We start from the raw sequence: 22,976 nt of genomic DNA, 5'->3' as shown, positions 1-22,976 counted from the left end.
ACTTCTACAGCTGACTACACTGACTTATTTGACAATATCATCCTTGGCTCAGACAGTATACTCGTGTTTCTGAAATAGAGGTTGAGAGTTCAAATCTCCTTAGTGATACCTCAGCACAAATTCTAGGCTGATCCTTCAGTGCAGCACCAAAGCACTGTTGGAGATGCTAACTTTTAGAAGAGATGTTTAACTGAGTCAAGTCTCTCAGGTTGAAAATGTGCTGTGGGACCTTTATGTTCTATGTTAAAAAGCAAGGGGTTTCCCCCTAGATTCCTTACTAACACCACTAAATGTCTGATCATTATTACATTGCACGTGGTTTTCCTCACAAGAGGGACTACATTTCAAAAATTATTTAATTGGCTATAAAGAAGTTTTGATCTCCTGAGGTCATCATGAGCTCTATAGAAATGCAAGCCTTTCCTTTTGACATGAAAATGTGTTGCTGGTTAAAGCGCAGCAGGTCAGGCAGCATCCAAGGAACAGGAAATTCGACATTTTGGGCATAAGCCCTTCATTAGGAAACGTCGAATTTCCTGTTCCTTGGATGCTGCCTGACCTGCTGCGCTTTAACCAGCAACACATTTCCAGCTCTGATCCCCAGTATCTGCAGACCTCACTTTTTCCTTTTGATATGGCGACCAATGGTGCAAGCTCCTTGTTTGTGTGAATCTAAACAAGTTGCCAATTGTTTATTTCTTTAGTTAACACTTAGAATTGTTGAACATACAAAAGCAAGAATCTTTCACTTTAAAAAAACACTATTCAACTTTTAAAATAGTTAAATAATTCTGTTTACTGATCTAACAGTATAGATTTTTGGGCTAACAGGAATTAAATTGAAGATCATTGTTCAACACACCAGGAATGACACTATACGCTTCTTTCTGGGAGTCTGGCATGGAGGTGGTGTTTTCTGGCTGCACATTGTTCAACAGTGAGTTTGTCGGTGTATTCTCTGAGGTGCTGGATGATGAACTTTGTTTCCCTTCAAGCCAGTAAGTCACCATGTCACCCTTTCCCTGCAAATGTCAGAAAGTCGAAGGCAGATTATACAGAATTACATAGAAACTCAAACAGATCACTTGGCTCAACTGGTTCATGCTGGTGTTCGTGCTCCACATCAGCCTCCTCCCACCCCTCTTCAAATAAATCTTATCAACATGGCTTTCTTTTCCTTATGTGTTTAATAAACCTCTTGTTGAATACATCTGTGCTCTTTGACTTTTCAAAAATTCTTTCAAGGGATTTTGACATTGTTAGAAAGGCCAGAATTTGTGGCCAATACTGATTATCCTTGAACTGTGTGTCTTGTTAGACAATTTCAGAAGGCATATAGGAGCTAATCACATTACCGTGGGTCTGGAGTCACATATATAATCTAGATCAGCTGACGACAGCAGATTTCTCTCCATAAAGTACATTATAGAATCAAATATGTTTTTATAACAATCAAGGAGAGTTGTCATTGTTACCAATTTTGACACGGGTTTTATAATTTCTGAGTTGAATCTAAATTCCACTAGTTGCTGAACCCAGAGCATTAACCTAGGCCTCTGGATTATTAACCTACTGACATTACCAATACATCACTATCTCCTGCCATCACTTTTGTAGTGTTGAGTTTCACATTCCTACTACTCCTTGGTTAAGTAAAGTCTCTCCTCAATTCTGCACCAGATTTATTAGTGACTATCATATATTTCTGGCTTTGATCTTGCCTCACTGCAGACCATTCAGTCCAACCGGTCCAGTGGAGTCCCCTCACATCCTACTTCTGACTAACGTACCCTTCTATTCCTTTCCTCATGTTATTATTTAGCTTCCTCTTAAATGTGTCTGTACTTCCTGCATGACAAGTTTTACATTCTCCCAACTCATTAAGTAAATACATTTCTCCTGAATTCTCTGTTGGGTTTATTAGTGACTATTTTGTGTCATTAGACCCTAATTTTGGATTACACCTTGAGACATTGGATAAATGGATGGAAACCATTCTAAGCAGCCAATGTCCAGCCTGACACTAGTTACATTCATCTTCTCTGAGATATGTGCAACCAACCCAGAATGTGGATTAAAAACAACATTGATACAAGGAACTGATAGCCTGGTCAGGGAATTAAATTAACTCATGACTCAAAGATTGTATTTGATACTGTGACAAGGCTCAAAGCCTATTTTACTCTCATCATGATACTTGTTTTTCATTTGTTCCATTAAAATGCAACATACAAGTGAGATTCACATACCTTTATTTGTAATGTGCCACGACATGTTAAAACATATCCTCCGATCTGCTCCAGTAGACAATTGGTGCTGGAACTGCACTGTATCTTCAGTGCTAAAATATAAGCAACGAAACAGTCCAGTATTTAGAAACTTGCAGCATAAAATGAGGTCATTCAGTCACAGCTATTTGAAAGACCTATTCAGTTAAATTCCACTGTACTTATTCTTTCTTCCCAGTGCCGCAATCCTTTCCATTTCAGTTATTTTTGCCTGTTTCATATCAAACACAAATAGAAGCAGAAGTAGACCATATAGCTGCTCAAGGCTACCCACAATTTGATACCGTCATGGCTGAGCTTGGGCTTCAACTCCAATTTCCGGCCTACTCCCCACCTTTCATTCTCTGAAACGTTAAAAATCAGTTTATCTGAGCCTTACAATGTTTTCAATGCTGGAGCACCCAAAATCCTCAGTGTGGAGAATTCCGAAGATTCATAACCCTTCTAGTAGAGTCATTTCTCCTCAGTTCAGTCTTCCCTGGAGCATTGGAGGCTGAGGGGTGACCTTATAGAGGTTTACAAAATTATGAGGGGCATGGGTAAGATAAATAGACAAAGTCTTTTCCCTGAGGTCGGGGAGTCCAGAACTAGAGGGCATAGGTTTAGGGTGAGAGGGGAAAGATATAAAAGAGACCTAAGGGGCAAGCTTTTCACGCAGAGGGTGGTACGTGTATGGAATGAGCTGCCAGAGGAAGTGGTGGAGGCTGGTACAATTGCAACATTTAACAGGCATTTGGATGGGTATATGAATAGGAAGGGTTTGGAGGGAAATGGGCCAGGTGCTGACAGGTGGGACTAGATTGGGTTGGGATATCTGGTCGGCGTGGACAGGTTGGACCGAAGGGTCTGTTTCCATGCTGTACATCTCTATGACTCTGTGACTCTATGTCAGATTTTCTGACCAGTATAAACAAGTTCTTAGCATTCTTCCTATCAAAACCCTTCAGAGTTTTCCATGTTTCAATGCAATTGCCTATTATTTTACTAATGTACACAGAATGTAAAGGACCAACTTACTCTGCTTTTCATCATAGGACAAGCAATTTAGTCAACCTTCGCTGCACTTTCTCTGATGCAAGTCTACAGTTACTAAGTTATAGAGACCAAAACTGCACACCGTGTTCCATCTGTGATACCAAAATCTCATATTATCTTCTTCAAACTATTTATGTGACTTGATTCAGAAGTAGGTTTTATTTTTAATAAAATCTTGCATTTTTCCAGTCATTTTCCCACTGTTTATATCTTGTCCACACCTCGTGGTTATTTATTGCTGCACATAGTCCAAAAATATAGCTGTGTCCATCAAACCTTGGCACAGACACATGATGCCTGGAGCATGTACACTGGTAATATGGAGGTGATGGCCTTGTGGTATTATCGCTGTATGGTTAATCTAGAGACCCAGGTAATGTTCTGGACAGTCATATGGAGGAGTCAACAGGTCACCTTCAGTAAGTCCATTCATTTTTTATTTTGCTCAAAATCAATTGGCCACCTCCAAACCATCTATTCACACACTCTGGAAATTAGGAGATAAGACAGACTGTTTCTGTATGGTGAAGTCCTCACTAAGTTCCTCCCCAAAGCCATTGATCCACCTCCCAACATTCCGCTGTTCCTTATTTCACTTTTCCACAAGTTTAAGTGATGGTATTTGAGCGAGGAGATTGTTGAACAGCCTGCACCAGAAATCAAGATCTTAGTTATAAATCCAAACAGAACATGCTGGAAATACTCAACGTATCAGGCTGCAAATATGGAGCCGGAAAAAGAGTTTGAATCCTTGTATCAATTCTGCCAAGGTTGAATAACATTGATACATTTAAGGGAAAGTTAGACAAATACAAATGGAAGGATATTTTGATAAGGTGGGAAGAAAAGAGGTGGGAGAAGGCTTCTTTGTGGTTAACTCATATTTAAAATTACACGTTCTTTTGAAACCACAACTTCAAATCCTAATGTTTGGAATTTGGTTGGAGATACAGTTGACTTCAAAAAGATGTTATTTGGGAAGGAAGTGGGTGAATAAACAATTATATGTAGTCTACCTTGACTTGTTGATTCCATCCTTGAAGCTGTGTTCACAGTGTCACCGAATAGACAGTAGCGAGGCATTTTTGTCCCAACCACACCAGCAACTACAGGCCCTGCAGTCATCAAATGTTACAAAGAAAAACATGTGTTCCTTTCAACCTTGTTGCAGATACATGCACAAAGATGCAAAAAATGAGAAAATGAAACTTTCGGACAATGTTAAAAGGATTGATTATGGTATCCTACATTACCTGAGTGGATTCCAGCTCGGATCTTGAGTTTTGTCTGTGGCTTGTGTGGAATTTTGAAAGTGTTGCACACGGCAACCAAATCCAGAGCCATGCTTGCTATCTCACTCGCATGATCAATGCCATTTTCTTTTGGCACTCCTGAAACTACCATATCTGCCAAAAACAAAAGCCCATCAGTCTACTTAGCACTTGTTTCAAGCTTCAAATGTTTCTTCTTGAATTCCTAATTTTTCAAAGAAGTTCGGGACTCAGAGATTCTGCTCCTCCTTGGATCAGTGTTCAGGAAGAGGGTGAGTGATGAGATTGGAATATGCTGTGCCTATATCATTGCTCCACGGGAAATCTGAGAGAGGGAGCAGAGCTGGTGGTATTTCTGCTGAACCCCCTCTCCCTCCACACTGGAACCTCTTCCAACAACATTCAACTGGCTATCAGTTTGATAGGGACACCAGATTGGGATGGTCTGGAATGCTGTCAAGAATGTGGTCTAATGAACATACATATAATTCTTGTTGGCCACAACAGGATGTAAATGAATAATAATCAAACTCTGGATTCGCCTTTGATTCTTGTGCAGATAGTATGGTCATATTTATCCATTTAACTACATCAAAAGTTGAAATCACTAACTATTTTGCAATAGAATTGCCAATTCTAGTCCTATCAAATGATCACATGATTTTGAAGCTCTTTACAGAAACAGTTATATACTCAGCCAGGGACTTTAGAAGTAGAATTGCACTTTTGCAATTTGTGCATAGTAGTTTGAATATATTCCTTAAGTGAACAACACCATCCATGGTGCATTTTTCAATATGCTATAACGATTTCAAATCTCCAAACATTTTAGAATCATAGGATCTCTACAGGGCAGAAAGAGGCCATTTGGCCCATCGAGTTTGCACCAACCCTCCAAAAAAGCATCCCACTCAGATCCAGCCCCTGCACTATGCCCATAGCCTCACAAGATGGTCAACCCTCCTAACCTGCACATCCCCAGACACTACAAGGCAATTTAGCATGGTCAATTCACTTAACCTGTGCATCTTTGGACTGTGGGAGGAAACTGGAGTACTCAAAGGGTACTTTGGACAAAGGAAACCCATGTAGTCAAAGGGAGAAAATGCAAACTCCACAGTCACTCAAGGTCAGAATTGAACCTGGGTCCCAGACAGTGAGGCAGTAGTGCTAACCACTGTGCTACCATGCCATCTCCTACTCAAATAACATTATTTTCTATTTACAATATTTTTGTAAATAAGACATAGAAGCGTTCAGAGTAAAACAAAAACTTTTTTTTAACAACACTTGAAATCATAGAATCGCTACAGTGTGGAAACAGGCCATTTGGCCCAACAAGTCCACACCGAACCCCTGAAGAGTAACTCACCCAGACTCCCTTACCCCTATTACTCTACAATTACTCCTGACTAATGCACCTAACTTACACATCCCTGAACACAATAGGCAATTTAGCATGGACAATTCACCTAACCTGCATATCTTTGGATTGTGGGAGGAAACCAGAGCACCCAGATTAAATCCACGCAGATAAGGGGAGCATGTGCAAACTCCACACAGACAACTGCCTGAAGCTGGAATCAAACCGAGGTCCCTGGCGCTGTGAGGAAGCAGTGCTAACCACTGAGCCGCCGTGTTGCCCACACCAATTTAAAATGCTTCAGGTCAATTATTTCTGGACATTGGAATTTCCTGGAATATGGAATGATGTTAGAAAGCTTAACCATAAGTGTGTGAATCAGATAACAGTGTACATATAAACATTTAAAAGAAACATAAATCAGTGACAAGCCATTATAAAGCAGAAGCAAAAATTGCTCTACATATCAAATATTGTATCTTCCTGGTGTCCCTTCTCAGTACTACTGGACTAAACTGATTGTGAGTTGCTTGGACCTGCTCGAAAACTTGATAGAAAACTAATATTTCTGAACAGCAGATTTCTGGTTGATGAGGTGACAGGATATCTGGTTCCCTGGTTGCACACAACAGATGAATCTTTAGTTTCTGGATGGCTGGCAATACATTTTACCAGCACAACTATGCATTCAAGATTTGACCAATATGTCTTCTTGATGGTTATTGTATACTTGTTTACAAATCTTTCCTTTGCTTTGTTACTCACCCATCCCTTTCACTGTAACCTCTTCCTCCCTTACAACTGGGTCCTTGGCATCTTCCATTTTTGTTCTTTCACCATTAGTTGGCTAGGCTTTAATCTTTGTAATTCCCCCTCTCAACCTCTCCTCTTTTCTCCCCCCTCCTTCATTATGTCCCACGAAACTTACATTCTTGACTCAGCTTTTGGTGACTTATGTTAATATCTCCTTTTGAAGCTCAGTGTCAAATTTGCTTGACAATGGTCTCATGAAGGGCCTGGGGATGTTTTGCTCTGTAAAGGTACTCAACATAAATGAAAATAAAGTGCTAGAAAAACTCAGCAGGTCTTGCAGCATCTGTGGAGAGCAAACCAGAATAAATGTTCTGAGTGCAATCACATTTCTTTCAAATGCTATCGGACCTGTTGAGCTTCTCTACTACTTTGCAGGATCCTAAATAAATAAAATATTTTGCTTTTATCTGTATAAATTAAGTTCTACAAAAGAAACAATTAACAACTTTTATTTTTTAGGAAATCTATATGCAATACTTACATGCATCTCCTATAGTTTCTACTTTGTAGACATCATAATTGTCAATAATTTCATCAAATGTTGTGTATAATTTGTTTAACAATTCTACAACTTGATATGGTGTACTTGTACTCGATAACTGCGTGAAGCCTTCAATGTCACTATGAAGCAGAAAAGAAATGAATTTAAAAATATCATAAGCCTCTTTACCAGGGAGTGGTGGGAAGGTGAGACTTATTATCATTTCAAGTGCTTAAAATTAATAAAATAGCTATATTTAAATGAACATTAGATAAGCACACGAGGGAGAAGGGCATTGAAGCATACGCTGAATGGGTAAGATGAAGGGGGTTGGAAGGTGACTCATTAAGATTAAACATTAAGATAGGTCACATGGTCTGGTTCTAGTCAGTAAAATTCAGTATAATGCTCACTGCAAGGAGCACACAATATAATTAGACTTAAGCACTACAATCAAGCTGTTTGTGTTGAGCAGGAATATGAGAATATAAGTAGAGGCAGAAATACGCCATACTGTCTTTTGAGGGCGAAAGTGAAGACTGCAAATGCTGGAGATCAGAGTCAAGATTAGAGTGGTGCTGGAACAGCACAGCAGGTCAGGCAGCATTTGAGGAGCAGGAAAATCGACGCTTCATCAGGAAACTTTTCTAGCACTATTCTAATCTTGACTCTCATGCTGTCTTTTGAGCCTAGTTCATTGCTCAATTAGATCATGTGCTGATTTTCTTTCTCAACTTTTAAGTTCTGTCCCCATACCCCTTGAATCCCTTAGTGTCCAAAAATCTATTAATCTCTGTCTTTAGTATATTCATTATCTGAGCATCCACAGTCCTCTGGAATAGAAAATTCCAAAGATTCAAATACTTTTGATTGAAGACATTTACCCTCCATCCCAGCCCTTAACGGCTGACCACTTATCATGTAACTGTGACCCTGTGTCCTAGATTCCACACCCAGGGGAAACAGTTTCTCAACATCAAGCCTCTCAAGTTTTCTATAAATTTCATATGTTTCAATGAGATTACTACTTTCTTCTAAACTGTAAAGAATATGGGCTTATTTCATTCTATCAACCAAACTCAACTCGCTGCTGCCAAAGCACTGAAGGTGCTATTGCTGCCTTAGGTGAGGTTGGCTCCGTCTAAAGGTGGATCGATCAAGCCTTGAAGCTTTGCAGTTTAAATACTTTCAACCCCTGAAAGTTTGTGGTTCCTTCTCATGAATGTATTGAACTGGCTCAAATCCACCCCTTGCCTGGCTCAAATGATTCCTGATGAAGGACGTTTGCCCGAAACGTTGATTTCGCTGCTTCTTGGATGCTGCCTGAACTGCTGTGCTCTTCCAGCACCACTAATCCAGAATCTGGTTTCCAGCATCTGCAGTCATCGTTTTTACCTCAAATCCACCCCTTGCCCGCCACAGCCCCCCCTCCCCCCCACTGCCTCAGTACAGTGAGGGAAAGGAATTAAACCTTTGGTATAGGGTTGGAAAAAGTAACAAAGTTAAAAGTCATTTGAATTATAGACCCTAAAATGTCAGAGAAGAAGGCCATTCAGCCCATCATGCTGAATGGATCTCGAAGTTATTATAAAGTCATACAGCATGGAAACAGACACTTTAGTCCAGTTTGTCCTTGCCGACCAAGTTTCACGAACAAAGCTAGTCCCATTTGCCTGCGTTTTGCCCATATCTCTCTAAACTTTTCCTATTCATGTACTTATACAAATGTCTTTTAAAGGTTGTAATTATACTTGCATCTACTACTTTCACTGGCAGGTCATTCCACATATGAACCACCCACTGTGTGAAAGAGTTGGCTCTGAGGTCCCTTTTAAATCTTTCTTCACTCATCTCAAAATTATGCCCTCTAGTTTTGAACTCCCCGACCCTCGGGAAAAGACCTTTGCTATTCACCTTTTCTACATCCCTCATGATTTTATAAACCTTTATAAGGTCACCCCTTAACCTCCTGTGCTCCAGTGAAAAACATTCCCAGCCTAACCAGTAAAATTTAACGCTGAGAAGCTCCTGAAGAGTCACCCACTGCAAAGGACTTATGGGAAGGACAAAGCTGGATCTTAAATAAATACGATTTATTATGCAGGCCTTCCTCATAATCTCTATAACAATGCCTATCATCTTATGTAATTTGCACACAGTTGCTATCATGTAATTTGTTTCTCTTTATTCATTCATAGATGAAGGCGTCACTGACTAGCCCGCATTTATTGCCCATCCCCTAATTGCCCAGAGGGCAGTTTAGAGTCAACCACATTGCTGCAGGCCTGGAGTCCAACGTAGGCCTGACCAGATAAGGATGGCATTTTCCTTCCCTAAAGGGCATTAGTGAACTAGATGGGTTTTTCCAACAATTGACAATGGGTGTGTGTCGGCAGTTATTACACTTCTTGCAGCGGTGAGGGAAGGTGCTGGGCATCATTCGACTTATTAGAATTTATGCCTTCAAGAAAAGGACCTTTTCTTGTTAGATTACGGAGTGGTTTTTCTCTACCACACTAGACCAAGCAGGCCCTGTCAAGAAAAACTGTAGTGGTAGCAAATCTACCAGAAAGATCTTGCAATGAGCAGTGGTGTGGATTAATTTTACAACAAAGAGTGGGTCACCAATCTATTCTCAGTATCAGTTTAGGGATGGACAGCTAATGCTGGCATTGTCAGCAATACCCACATCAGTTGAAGGAGTAATAACTAAGTGTACTTGATAATTGGCAGAAGCCTTCATAGCATCAACATACAGAGGGATCCAGGCGTACAAGTCTACATGCTACAGAATGTTCTGGTGACTTCTAATTAATAGAAAGAGTGTTAATTTATATATAACCTCCTTCCACAATCCCAGGACATCCCAATGGGTGAAAGTGGCAACACTAATGGATAAGGTAGTCAAAAAGGACATGGCATGCTTTCCTTCATTGATTGGGGCATAGAGTATAAAAATTAACAATTCACATTGAAGCTTTACAGAACTTTAGTTAGGCCACATTTGGAATAGTGTGTACAGTTCAATTGCCATACTACCAGAAAGATGTGGAGGTTTTTGAAAGGCTACAGAAATGGTTTACCAGGATGTTGCTTGGTTTGGAGGGTATTAGCTATGGGGAGAGATTGAACAAACTTGGTTTGTTTTCACCGAATATTGAAGGATGAGGGGCAGCCCCTGACAGAAGTTAATAAAATTATGAATGGAATGGATAAAATGGATAGCTGGAGTCTTTTTCCCCTGGTAGAAATGTCAATTACTTACTGTTATCAGTATAATGTAAAAAGAAGGGTATGTTTAAATATGATGTGAGAGGCAAGTTTTATTTTTAAAAACAGAGAGGGTGGTAAGTGCCTGGAATACACTGCCAGAGGACCTGATGGTGATAGATACAATAACAACTTTTAAGAGTCATCTTGATAAATATATGAATAGGCAGGTAATAGAAGGATATGTACCATGTAGAGACAAAAGGTTTTTTTGTTTAGAAAGGCATCATGCATTGGCACAATCTTGCTGGGCCTAAGGGTCTTTTTCTGAGCTATACTGTTCTTTATTATAATCTTGTGAAGTACCTAGGGATGTTTTACTATTTCAAATGTGTCATATAAATGACAACTGGGGCTGTATCAACCGTTTATTTTAAGCAAAATCAAAGAAACACCAGTTTAAATTGCAGAGAAAGAAAATGCATTAAGCTTTAATACATTACTTTCCTATGATGGAACTGCAAAGCCAGGGTATTTTGGTAGATCATATATACATCACAGATTAACATTGCATTACATGACATGCCTGCACTTGACACATGAGTTGCCATCTCATACGTTAAGACAGAACTTAAGGCTACACTTAGTTATAATTCTTCCAATGCCTAGAAATGTTTGTGACATTCTTCAAATGGATGAAGCATGAAAGAGTCTGCCATCTCAGTTGGATGTAAAAGATCCCGCAGCACTATACAAAGAAGAGCAGGGGATTTCTCCCTCACCTATATTCATTCCAATACCAACGTCACTGAAACTGTGTGTAAATTGGTTGTTTTATTTCCTGCATTACAACACTTCATATAAAGTACTTCCTTCAGTGAAAAAAACACCTTGTCATGGCCTGAGATTGTGGAAGGAGGTTATATATAAATTAACATTCTTTCTATTATTTAGAAATCACAAGAATCTTCTGTAGCATGTCAATGAATTCTAAGCTTATTTTAACAAGTAAACTTGTTTCTACAGTCAGGATATTTATAACAAGTGCAGTAAACACAGTTCAACATACAGCTGACACTTTACATTTGTTTGATAGGTATAAAGTTCACAAAATTAAATAAGCATACAACTCCTACTATCAGTGTATGAAAGTGTAATAAGAGGATCCAAGATGGAGGACAGGAAAAAAACTGTGGCAGTAAGAGCTGCTCCTTTTTTGAAGTATTTTAGGTGCTGGAGGTGATTTCTTTGAATGCCAGGAGCAACAATTACCATTTTATATGCTGTTGCATTGTTTTGGAACCTTGAAGAAAAAAAATCAAAACAACGCACTTTTAAAAGGAGGAAGACAGACAAAAGGCAGTGACCACGTGGTCAGCGAGGAAGAGAGAGAAAGAAACCTACACTAACTGTTACTGCAGTGAATCTGCACAGTTACTGCATTTACTATTTGAGTTCATGTATGTCTGGACATCAGAGTGCATCTGGGAAAAGTTAACAAACAGCAAATTTCACAGCTGACCTTGGGGGAACCTGTGTGGGAGAGCTCACAGCACAGGAACAGATAAATGCATCATTTTTAAGTGTAACCTTGTTGTGAGTCTACAGTAGTGAGTAGAATGGGTTTTTTGATTATATGTTTTATTGAGATCTGTCTCTTGATTAAATTTTAAAAACATAAGTTAGCCTGAAGCACTATTTATTAGAGCAAAAAGATGTAATGTTTTCTGGGTCTGTAGATTTAGAAGGAGAAAAGAAAGCCTTTAGTAGAGTGATATGCTCTTCCAATTGAATGTGAGAGTTTAGGGACAGTTTTCATGTTACTGATGATTATGTCTGCAGGAACCAAAGACCCCCCCCTTCCCCCCTCTCCAATTTTGTTTGCAAACCATGTCAGATCGGTTGGAGTGGTAGTTAGAGGCAATAAGGAATTTACTAGAGCTAGAGGGTGTGATGGATGGCAGTTACAGGAAGAGAGGTAAACCACAGATACAGTCAGGTAGACGGGGTAACTCCAGGAAATGTAGGAGAGGCAGGAGTCTTCTGTGGCTATCCCCATCTCAAACAAATATTTGTTTGGGAAAATATAGGGGAGTGTAGCATGAACAGCCAAGTCTCTGGTACTGAGAATGGCTCGAATGTAATGAGAAGTTTGTCCGGTTCCAAGCGATCTATCGTGATAGGGGACTCTCCAGTCAGACGCAAGACAGATGTTTCTGCAGCCAGCAGCAAAAAATCAGAATGGTATGTTGCCTCCCTAGTGCCAGGATCAAGGATATCTCAGAAAGGGTGCAGAACATTCTCAAAAGGGGAGAGGGACCAGCAGGAGGTCATTGTACACATTGGAACCAACAACTTAGGAAGGGAAAAGGATGAGATTCTGAAGGGACTATATAGAAAGTTAGGCAGGAATTTTAAAAAGAGGTCCTCAAGGGTAATAATATTTGGATTACGCCTGGTGCTACAAGCTAATAAGGAGCATACAGCAGATGAATGCGTGGCTGAAGAGTTGGTGCATGGGAGAAAGTTTCACATTTTTGGATCATTGGAATCTCTTCTGGGGTAGAAGTGATCTGTACAAGAAGGACGATTGCACCTGAAGTGGAAGGGGACTAATACACTAGCAGGAAGATTTGCTGGAGCTGCTCGGGAGGATTCAAACTAATAAAATGCGACGGTGGGACCCAGGGAGATAGTGAGGAAAGAGATAAATCGGAGATTGGTACAGTTGGGAAAAGGAGCGAGTCAAACAGTCAGGGCAGGCAGGAACAAAGCAGAGAACAGGTTGGGCTCATAAATTAAACTGCATTTCCTTCAATGCAAGAGGCCTAACAAGGAAGGCAGATGAACTCAGGGCATGGTTAGGAACATGGGACTGGGATATCATAGCAGTTTACAGAGACATGGCTCAGGGATGGACAGGACTGGCAGCTTAATGTTCTAGAATACAAATGCTACAGGAAGGACAGAAATGGGGGCAAGAGAGGAGAGCAAGTGACAATTTTGAGAAGGGATGGAATTTCAGCTGTATTTAGGGAAGATGTTCCTGAGAATGCATTCAGGGAAGTTATTGGAGTAGAACTGAGAAATAAGAAAAGAATGATCACCTTATTGGGATTGTATTATAGACGTCTTAATAGCCAGTGGGAAACTGAGAAACAAGTTTGTCAGGAGATTTCAGTTATCTGTAAGAATAATAGGGTGGTTATGGTAGGTGATTTTAACTTTCCAAACATAGACTGGGACTGCCATAGTGTTAAGAGTTTAGATAGAGAAAATTTATTAAATGTATATAAGAAAATTTTCTGATTCAGTATGGGGATGTACCTACTAGAGAAGGTGCAAAACTTGATCTACTCTTGGGAAATAAGGCAGGGCAGGTGACTGAGGTGTCAGTGGGGGAAAATTTTTGGGCCAGTGACCATAATTCTATTAGATTTAAAATAGTGATGGAAAAGGATAGACCAGATCTAAAAGTTGAAGTTCTAAATTGGAGAAAGGCCAATTTTGACGATATTCGGCAAGAACTTTCAAAAGCTGATTGGGGGCAGATGTTCGCAGGTAAAGGGACGGCTGGAAAATAGGAAGCTTTCAAAAATGATATAACGAGAGTCCATAGGCAGAATATTCCTGTTAGGGTGAAAGGAAAGGCTGGTAGGTGTAGGGAAAGCTGGATGACTAGAGAAATTGAGGTTTTGGTTAAGAAAAAGGAAGGAAGCATATGTCAGGTATAGACAGGATAGATCGAGTGAATCCTTAGAAGAGTATAAAATCAGTAGTAGTATAGTCAAGAGGGGAATCAAGAGGGCAAAAATGAGACATGTGATATCTTTGGCAAATAGGGTTAAGGAGAATCCAAAGTGATTTTATAAATACATTAAGAACAAAAGGGGAACTAGGGAGAGAATAGGGCCATCTGCAGTCCTCACTTTCTCCCCAGAGAATAGGGACCCTCAAAGACCAACAAGGAGCTTATGTGTGGAGCCACAGGAGATGGGGAGATATTCAGTGAACATTTTGCATCAGTATTTACAGTGGAGAAGGACATGGAAGACATAGAATGTGGGGAAATAGATGGTGGCATCTTGAAAAATCCCCATATTACAGATGAGAAGGTGCTGGATGTCTTGAAACGCATAAAAGTGGATAAATCTCCAGGACCTGATCAAGTGTACCCTAGAACTCTGAGGAAAGCAAGGGAAGTGATTGCTGGGCCCCTTGCTGAGATATTTATATCATCGATAGTCACAGGTGAGGTGACAGAAGACTAGAGGTTGGCTAACATGGTGCCAGTATTTAAGAAAGGTGGTAAGGGCAAGCCAGGGAACTATAGTTCAGTGAGCCTCATGTCAGTGGTGGGAAAGTTGTTGGAGGGAATCCTGAGGGATAGGATTTACACGTATTTGAAAGGGAAGGACTGATTAAGGATAGTCAGCATGGATTTTGTGCATGGGAAATCACATCTCACTAATGTGATTGAGTTTTTTGAAGAAGTAACAAAGAGGATTGATGAGGGCAGAGCGGTAGATATGATCTATATGGACTTCAGTAAGGCATTTGACAAGGTTCCTCATGGAAAACTGGTTAGCAAAGTTATATTTCATAGAATACAGGAAGAACTAACCATTTGGATACAGAACTGGCTCAAAGGTAGAAGACAGAGCGTGTTGGTGGAGGGTTGTTTTTCAGACTGGAGGCCTGTGACCAATGGAGTGCCACAAGGGTCAGTGCTGGGTCCACTGCTTTTTGTCATTTGTATAAATGACTTGGATGTGAACATAGGAGGTATAGTCAATAAATTAGCAGATGACATCAAAATTCAAGGTGTATGGACAGCAAAGAAGGTAAATCAGATTACAACAGGATCTTGATCAGATGGGCCATTGGGCTAAGGAGTGGCACATGGAGTTTAATTTAGATATATGTAAGGTGCTGCATTTTGGAAAGGCAAATCAGAGCAGAACTGATACACCTAATGGTAAGGTCCTAGGGAGTGTTGCTGAACAAAGAGACCTTGGAGTACAGGTTCATTGTTCCTTGAAAGTAGAGTGGCTGGTAGATAAGACAGTGAAGGTGTTTGGTATGCTTTCCTTTATTGGTCAGAGCATTGAGTATAGGATTTGGGAGGCCAATTTACAGAAGGACATTGTGAAACTTGAAAAGGTTCAGAAAAAATTTACAGCTTTGGAGGCTTTGAGCCATCGGAAGAAACTAGTAGAGTAGATTCCCTACAGTATGGAAACAGGCCCTTCGGCCCAACAAATCCAGACCAACGTTCCGAAGAGTAATCCACCCAGAACCATTCCCCTACCTTTTATTTACCCCTGACTACTGCAACTATCACAATGGGCAATTTAGCATGGCCAATTCACCTGATTTGCCCATCTTTGGATTGTGGGAGGAAACCGGAGCACCTGGAGGAAACACCCGCAGACACGAGGAGAATGTGCAAACTTCACACAGACAGTCACCTGAGGTGGGAATTGAACCTGGGTCCCTGGCTCTGTGAGGCAGCAGTGCTAACCACTGAGCCATCGTGCCGCCCTTATAGGCTGATGCTGTTTTCCCTGGAGCGTTGCAGGCTGAGGGGTCCCCTTATAGAGGTTTATAAAATCATGAGGGGCATGGAAAGGATAAACAGGCAAGGTCTTTTCCCAGGAGCGGAGGTGTCCACAACTAAAAAGGTGTAGGCTTAGGATGAGAGGAGAAATATATAAATGGGACCTAACAGGCAACTTTTTCACAGAGAGGGTAATGGATATATAGAATGAGCTGTCAGAGGGGGTGGTGGAGGCTGATACAATAACAGCATTTAAAAGGCATTTGGATAGGTATATGAATAGAAAGGATTTAGAGGGATATGGCCAAATGCTGGCAAATGGGACTAGTGTAGGTTAGGATATCTGGTTGGCATGGACAAGTTGTACCGAAGGGTTTGTGTCTGTGCTATACATGTCTATGACCCTATGAGTAGTTTGGTTTGGGATTATGTTCGGCGTGGACTGGTCGGACTGAAGGGTCTGTTTCTGTGCTGAATGACTATGAGAAGCGGTGAGAAATATTTTTTAATGTTTTTGAGGTACAATCAGAAGTCCCAGATTGGCAGTCTAAATACATAAATTATTTGGATTCAGGAAAATTTGTGGACTAAAGGATGGGTACAATTAAAACAAAAGACGAGTTTGACAAAATATAGGAAGACATTCATAAAATTGCCGAAGGGGCAGGTAATTGGTAACTGAAGAAGGTTAACAGGTGCAAGTCTTTTATCTTCTCTGCCATAAAGGCAAGATTCAATTCAACTTAGTTGATTTTCTTCACTGCTAAATGCTCAAAAACAGCCTGGTTAATTGTGTTTTTCATTCACAAGAAGGTGCAGTTCCTGTTTAATACATTGCTGACATTGTCAGGATCATTCACTTGCTAAGCAGGAAGAGCTGCTGACAGTGGTAGCAAATATATACTTATAGCTATGCTTCCCGTCACTCGGGCTGAAGCCATAGTTCTGTAATAACTTGCTGACACTTTGCTATTCAAGAACTGCTCGATACAAACTGCTTCTTTTAATAGAAGGCCTCTCACTTTACAATACTCTGGCCCTTTTTAGCTGTTGTGTGGTCAAAATCCTTGATGTGCAGTTTATATGTTGGGATGGTTAAGAAAACTGAAGAAATGTACAGGTCTGAGCAATCCAACAAACTCAATGCATGCTTGGCTGGCTTCCCATAATCCTATCCTCTGTAAACCTGCTGTCATCCAAACCCTCTTGTCCACGTCCTTGCACATACCAAGTCCCATTTACCCATCACCATGCGCTCGCTGAACTCATTCAAGCAATGTTTTGCTTGCAAATGCCTCTTAACAAATCGCTATCTCAGAGATTTCCCCAGCTCTACAACGAAGAGAACTATTAACTGTACCATCAGTCTGACAATAGCAACTGAGAATGTGCGTAGGGAGCTATGCCATCATAATGTCAGATGTCATGATGAGACTTGTTGGGAGAAAGCACTTGTGCTAACCCTAATCCTGCTCTACCATGCTTATGTATTTATTTTTAGGCACTTAATGGTTGCACTAGGTTTGTGTTCCAACTTCATAAGTCCCGAGCTCCTAATGATATTTCTAATGCTGACAAGAAGTGAGCATGCTCAAACAAATGGTGACTGGTAGCAAAAAAAAGTTTGAAGAGAAGACCAGTAGCAGCAGAGAGTGGACAGTGGTGAAGGATGACAATGCTAGCCGAGCAACTGAGCCACAGAACAAAAGACCCGAAAAGAAGTCTAACAACAATGGAGGGCAATTACAGGACTTCAAGGCCAGCCCAGTAAATCAGGCAACAATTGGGGGTGGGGAAGAGGACCATCCAGTCCACAGCTGTCCAAGAAATACAGAAGACTGAAAAAGTAGATTCTTTTGGACCAGATCCCATGTGGAGTGCCATGGTTAATGGCAGGATACCTTGTTTAAATTGTACACTGGAGTAATGAAGTCGTTCTTTCAGATTCTGTTAAAAATTACAGAGCACCAGGTTATAGTCCAACAGGTTTAATTGGAAGCACTAGCTCCTTCATCAGCTGGTTGTTGAGGACACAATTGTAAGGCACAGAATTTATAGCTAACCCAGTCCAACACCAGCATCTCCAAATCATTTCAGATTCTGTGTTGTGGTTGAAGCCTGCATTTCTCTGATTATCCTCCACTCAACTTCAGGGTGGGGAAATACTAAAAATAGTGTGGGAGGCCACTTTCAACCTGTGTTTCAGTACAGTAGAGATCACCAATACTTTATTTAGCATTCCTAATCACCACTCTTCTCTATTAAGTAAAGATGCTTGTGTGGGTTTGAATCTTCTGTGTTTAGCAGTTGCTGGAGAAACTGAAGTTAACTCTGTACATCATGAATAATATCCACTGAAGAGGTTCCATGCCCAGGGCATTGGAAGATCTTTCATTTCTCTTGAAGGAAATGCTAGAGGCTGTGAAAAAAGAACCATCAAGGATGAAGGTGACCGGCTGGAAGACAACATTCTAGACTTTGCTTTTTCAGAAAAGAGTGGAAGAGAATGAAGCTAACTGTGAGGGCAATGTTTTATTAGAACAAGTGGTCCTAGGTCAACTATATATAGCCTTTGATGACAATGGTGTTGAAGGTGTGTTTTCCCTGTTAAGGAGATACAGTTTTTTTTGTTGGAAAAGGTCATGATGAGGTTGACTTGTCTGCTTGTAGACTAGAGCGGTGCTGGGAAAGCACAGCAGTTCAGGCAGCATCCGAGGAGCAGGAAAATTGGCGTTTCGGGCAAAAGCCCTTCATCAGGAATAGAGGGTTTTTACCCCCTGACTTGTTTGCTTATACTATACTGAAGTCAATGTCATGCAACAGCAGCAACTATGAACAGTCAATGAAATTACTTTCTATGAAGAAGATCTGGCCATGACAGAGAAAGAGAGAGAGAGAGAGACCAAAGTCCTGAATCTCAGTTGCCATGGTTCATATAAAACACTGCTAGAGATGGAATAGCCCACTGAATATCTGTAGCAAATTAGACTGAACATAGAGGGCTCTGCCAATGTTGTATGTACAATGAACGGATTCATATTGTAGAAGCTGTATTACTTAAAGTGACTGCAGCTCAAGAGAATCTTAAAATAGATCAATAAAAATGAATATTGAATGGCGGAGCAGGCATGAAAGGCCAAATAGAATCAGAGATGTACAGCACAGATACAGACCCTTTAGTGCAACTTGTCCATGCTGACAAGATATCCTATCTAAATCTAGTGCCATTTGCCAGCATTTGTCCCATATCCCTCTAAACTCTTCCTATTCATATGTCCATCCAGATGCCTTTTAAATGTTGTAATTGTACCAGCCTTCACCACTTCCGCTGACAGCTCATTCCATACACGCAACACCCTCTGCATGAAAAAGTTGCCCCTTAGGTCCCTCTTATATCTTTCCCCTCTCACCCTAAACTTATGCCCTCTAGTTCTGGACTCCCCCACCCCAGGGAAAAGACCTTGTCTATTTACCCTATCCATGCTCATGATTTTATAAACCTCTATAAGGTCACCCTCAGCATCTGACGCTCCAGGGACAATAACCCCAGCCTATTCAGCCTCTCCGCATAGCTCAAACACTCCAACCCTGGCAACATCTTTGTAAATCTTTTCTGAAGCCTTTCAAGTTTCACACTATCCTTCCAATAGGAAGGAGACCAGATTTGCAGTTTTCCAAAAATGGCCTAACCAATGTCTTATTCAGCAGCAACATGACCTCCCAACTCCTTGACCAATAAAGTCAAGCTTACCAAACACCTTCTTGGCTATCCTATCAACCTGCGACTCCACTTTCAAGGAACTATGAACCTGCACCTCAAGGTTTCTTTGTTTGGCAATACTCCCCAGGATCCTACCAATAAGCCTTTAAGTCCTGCCCTGATTTGCTGTTCCAAACTGTAGCACGTCACATTTATCCAAACCTAAACTCCATCTGCCACTCCTTGGCCCATCTGAACGACATCCCATTGTACTCTGGAGGTAAATTGCTTTGCTGTTTACTACACCACCAATTTTGTTGTCATCTGCAAACTTACTAATTGTACACCCTATGTTGACATCCCTATTCCTGCTCCTGGTTTCTATGTTTTGATATTTCCTTCAAAAAAATCAGTGAAGCCTATAATGTTTCTACAGGCAGAAAGGCAGTCATAGAATCTGAGAAGTTTTAGACTCTGGAGTGAGAAAGCAATATTCAGTCTTGCATGTAAGATGGCTGAGAGCCTTGAGATAGACTCAAGCACAGAAGGTTTCAGGTAGTGTGGGCAGTACCTCAGCTGTATCAGCAGGATTCAACTATATGCGAAAAGAAACTCCAACAATAAGTAAAAAACATCAAGATGAGCTTGGTAGAATCAGAGCAAATTTAAACTCTGAAACAGCACACCAGGAGCTAGCCCAAAAACTGCAAGCAGCCAGTGAAATATAATCCAGACAGAATGAGATGTTTAAATCCAAATTAGATCAAACTAATATTAATAACCTCTGAACTTGCAATATATATATAAATGGTATGCTGGAGTCTGTGACTGAAACACATCAACAACTCATGGGAATACTCAAGTTATATTTCTAAATGAGAAATACACGTTCAAACTATAGAGCTTCCAATTTAGACAAGCTTAAAGCTGAATGTCAATGGATCTTGAAGATATTAAAGTTAAGCAAGAGTTGAAGAAGGTTAACTAGCTAACAGAGATTGATGAACTAAAATCCCAGTTTAAGGAATCACATAGCACTGTCAAACTACAGACAGACAACCACACACTAGAAATGGTTCAGTCACAGCAAATGAACACACTGCACTAGATGACTATCCAAATGCTAACCACATCTCAAGGGCAATCATGTGGAAGTGTTGACCACAGAACAGAAGTATCTGAAGTATTGACCCCAGCTCCCTTCCTGTAACTAATGTACCTCTTGTAGAGAAAATTCCAGATGCTAATGTTAGACATTCAAGTCTGCAGATCAGAAGACTACTTATAGATACCAATTCTCTTGCAGTTGCACAATTGTCTAATTTCTTTGAATCTTCAAGTTTATTCTTTTGTTGATAATGGAACATTCTGGTTTTTTTTGCTGGAATTCCCAAAGTGTCATTGTTTGCAGAGGAGCAGCTTTAAGATTTTTTTAAAAAAAGGGTGCAGCAGTAATCTCATTCCCTACAGAAACAGAACTTCTTCTCCTAGAGATCATACAGAAATAATCAATTCTTTGTCCCCATCTTCAGTATGTGTCTTAGTCCTGTTTTCATCTACCAGGTCCATTCCTGGAGAAGGTGTGAAATGGTTCTCTCATCTTTGCAGTAGCAGTGGCTATTACTGCTCAGAGGTCCTTCACAGGAGTTGAAAGTGCTTCATTTTACTAAGCTGTTTCCCATTTCACCTGTTTCCCATTGTGCAATGTAGAAGAGGAGGACAAAGAGAATTTATTCTCCTCTTCACAGGGTTGTTATGGTCCAGGTGCCACAAGAGTGTCTTTTGAATCTATTTTTCCTTGATTGGTCTTCACTGCTATTGCATCCAGGTCATTGTAAGTGTCAAAGCCCAGTGTTAGCCATTGAGAGAAGCTGCCAATCCCCTCTGCCAATGTGTTTGCATTCACTGAAGATAATAAGGGAACATATAATGTCCTACATGTTCTCAACTCACTCAGAGAATATTGTTGGAATTTGGTGAGACATGATGAGTGGGAAAGGTGAAAAATGTGAATAGCTCATGAGCTTAGCAAATTGTGCAAAGAATCATGTTCCAGGAAGCAAAGGGTTGACTATACCAATATTCTTGAAATTTAGTGAACAGCAAAGTAGTTTACCTCACAGTACAATGGGATCTTGATCAGACAGACCAATGGGTCAAGGAGTGGCTGATGGAGTTCAGGTTTAGATAAATGTGAGGTGCTGCATTGTATTATTATTATTGTGTCAGAATTTATGACTGAGAGTTGGTAGAAGGTAGCCATAGTGAAATCCTGCTCCATCACATTTCTGTTAATGTTAACAGCAATGTTAACAGCTTGCACTCAACTTGCATTCAGTCCTCATATGTCACAAGCTCCGAGAATCTCCTAACGATATTCCTGCACATCCAATTCTGATTTTAAATTTTAATCACTCCAGTGATGATGACTGTACTTTCAGCTGCCTGGGCCCTAACATCTGGAATTTCCCCCCTATATTCTCTGCCTGTCTCAAAGTTCTCCTTTAAGATATTTAACATCCATCTCTTTGACCAAGCTTTTGGCCACCTTCACTAGTATCACCTTACATGGTTTGATGCCTTAATATAAAAAGAAAAGCTCCTGTGAAGTGCCTTGGGCGATGTTATTTCATTGAAAGGTGTTTCATAAATAAAAGTTCCTGTTGTACTCGCCTGAAGAATATTGTTGCACTAACATAGTTCTGAGCTTCAGCAGTGATTCCTTGCCTTAGGTCATCAGCTACTTGTTTTGGCAGCATACCTAAAAGAAGGACAATATCTTAAGAGGCAGACAAAACATAAATGCAAACAGTCATGTTCTCTACTTGTGTTGGTCTAAATATGGTCAGGGGATAATAACTAACTTGCCAAGCACAAATTCTCTTAATTTAAAAGAATTTAGAATGGTGTCTTCCAATCATCACTCAAACTTTAAGATATGGATAGATTTTTACAGACATTGTACAAGTTGACATGCAGAATGTAAGGAAACAGGTTGTACATTTCACGCTGTCATAGTACTACACTCCACTCAATAGGCCTTGATGATACATGACTCATATATGAGATGGAGATTACTATTTTGACCCAGTTTATAACAATGGGGTGGCCGGCTCCAGAACAAAGTGGACAATAATAAGAAAGATGGTAGAATTGAGAGATTGGCAGTGAGAAGTTTTCTGCCATTGAGAGCAAAAAGCTTCATTTCCAAAGTATTGAACACAGGGACAAGATTTTCCCTAGCGAGTATAGCGA

General features: G+C 40.4%; 1 protein-coding gene across 1 annotated transcript in view; it reads right to left on the bottom strand.

Annotated features, from left to right (window-relative positions):
- Positions 1-824: 824 nt before the first annotated feature.
- The window catches only part of LOC132826044 (atrial natriuretic peptide receptor 1-like), a 59,857-nt gene continuing 37,705 nt past the window's right edge, over positions 825-22,976 (bottom strand). The window contains exons 18-23 of the mRNA XM_060841757.1: positions 22,395-22,482; positions 7,252-7,391; positions 4,577-4,729; positions 4,340-4,438; positions 2,250-2,341; positions 825-1,022 (exon numbers count right to left, since the gene is read on the bottom strand). Of these exons, the coding sequence (XP_060697740.1) occupies positions 825-1,022; positions 2,250-2,341; positions 4,340-4,438; positions 4,577-4,729; positions 7,252-7,391; positions 22,395-22,482 (770 nt within the window). The remainder of the gene's footprint in view (positions 1,023-2,249; positions 2,342-4,339; positions 4,439-4,576; positions 4,730-7,251; positions 7,392-22,394; positions 22,483-22,976) is intronic.

The sequence above is a fragment of the Hemiscyllium ocellatum genome, chromosome 2, assembly GCF_020745735.1.
Source record: "Hemiscyllium ocellatum isolate sHemOce1 chromosome 2, sHemOce1.pat.X.cur, whole genome shotgun sequence".
Lineage (NCBI taxonomy): Eukaryota > Metazoa > Chordata > Chondrichthyes > Orectolobiformes > Hemiscylliidae > Hemiscyllium > Hemiscyllium ocellatum.
Note: the sequence above shows the minus strand (reverse complement) of the source record. Positions and strands in the feature narration are given on the sequence as shown.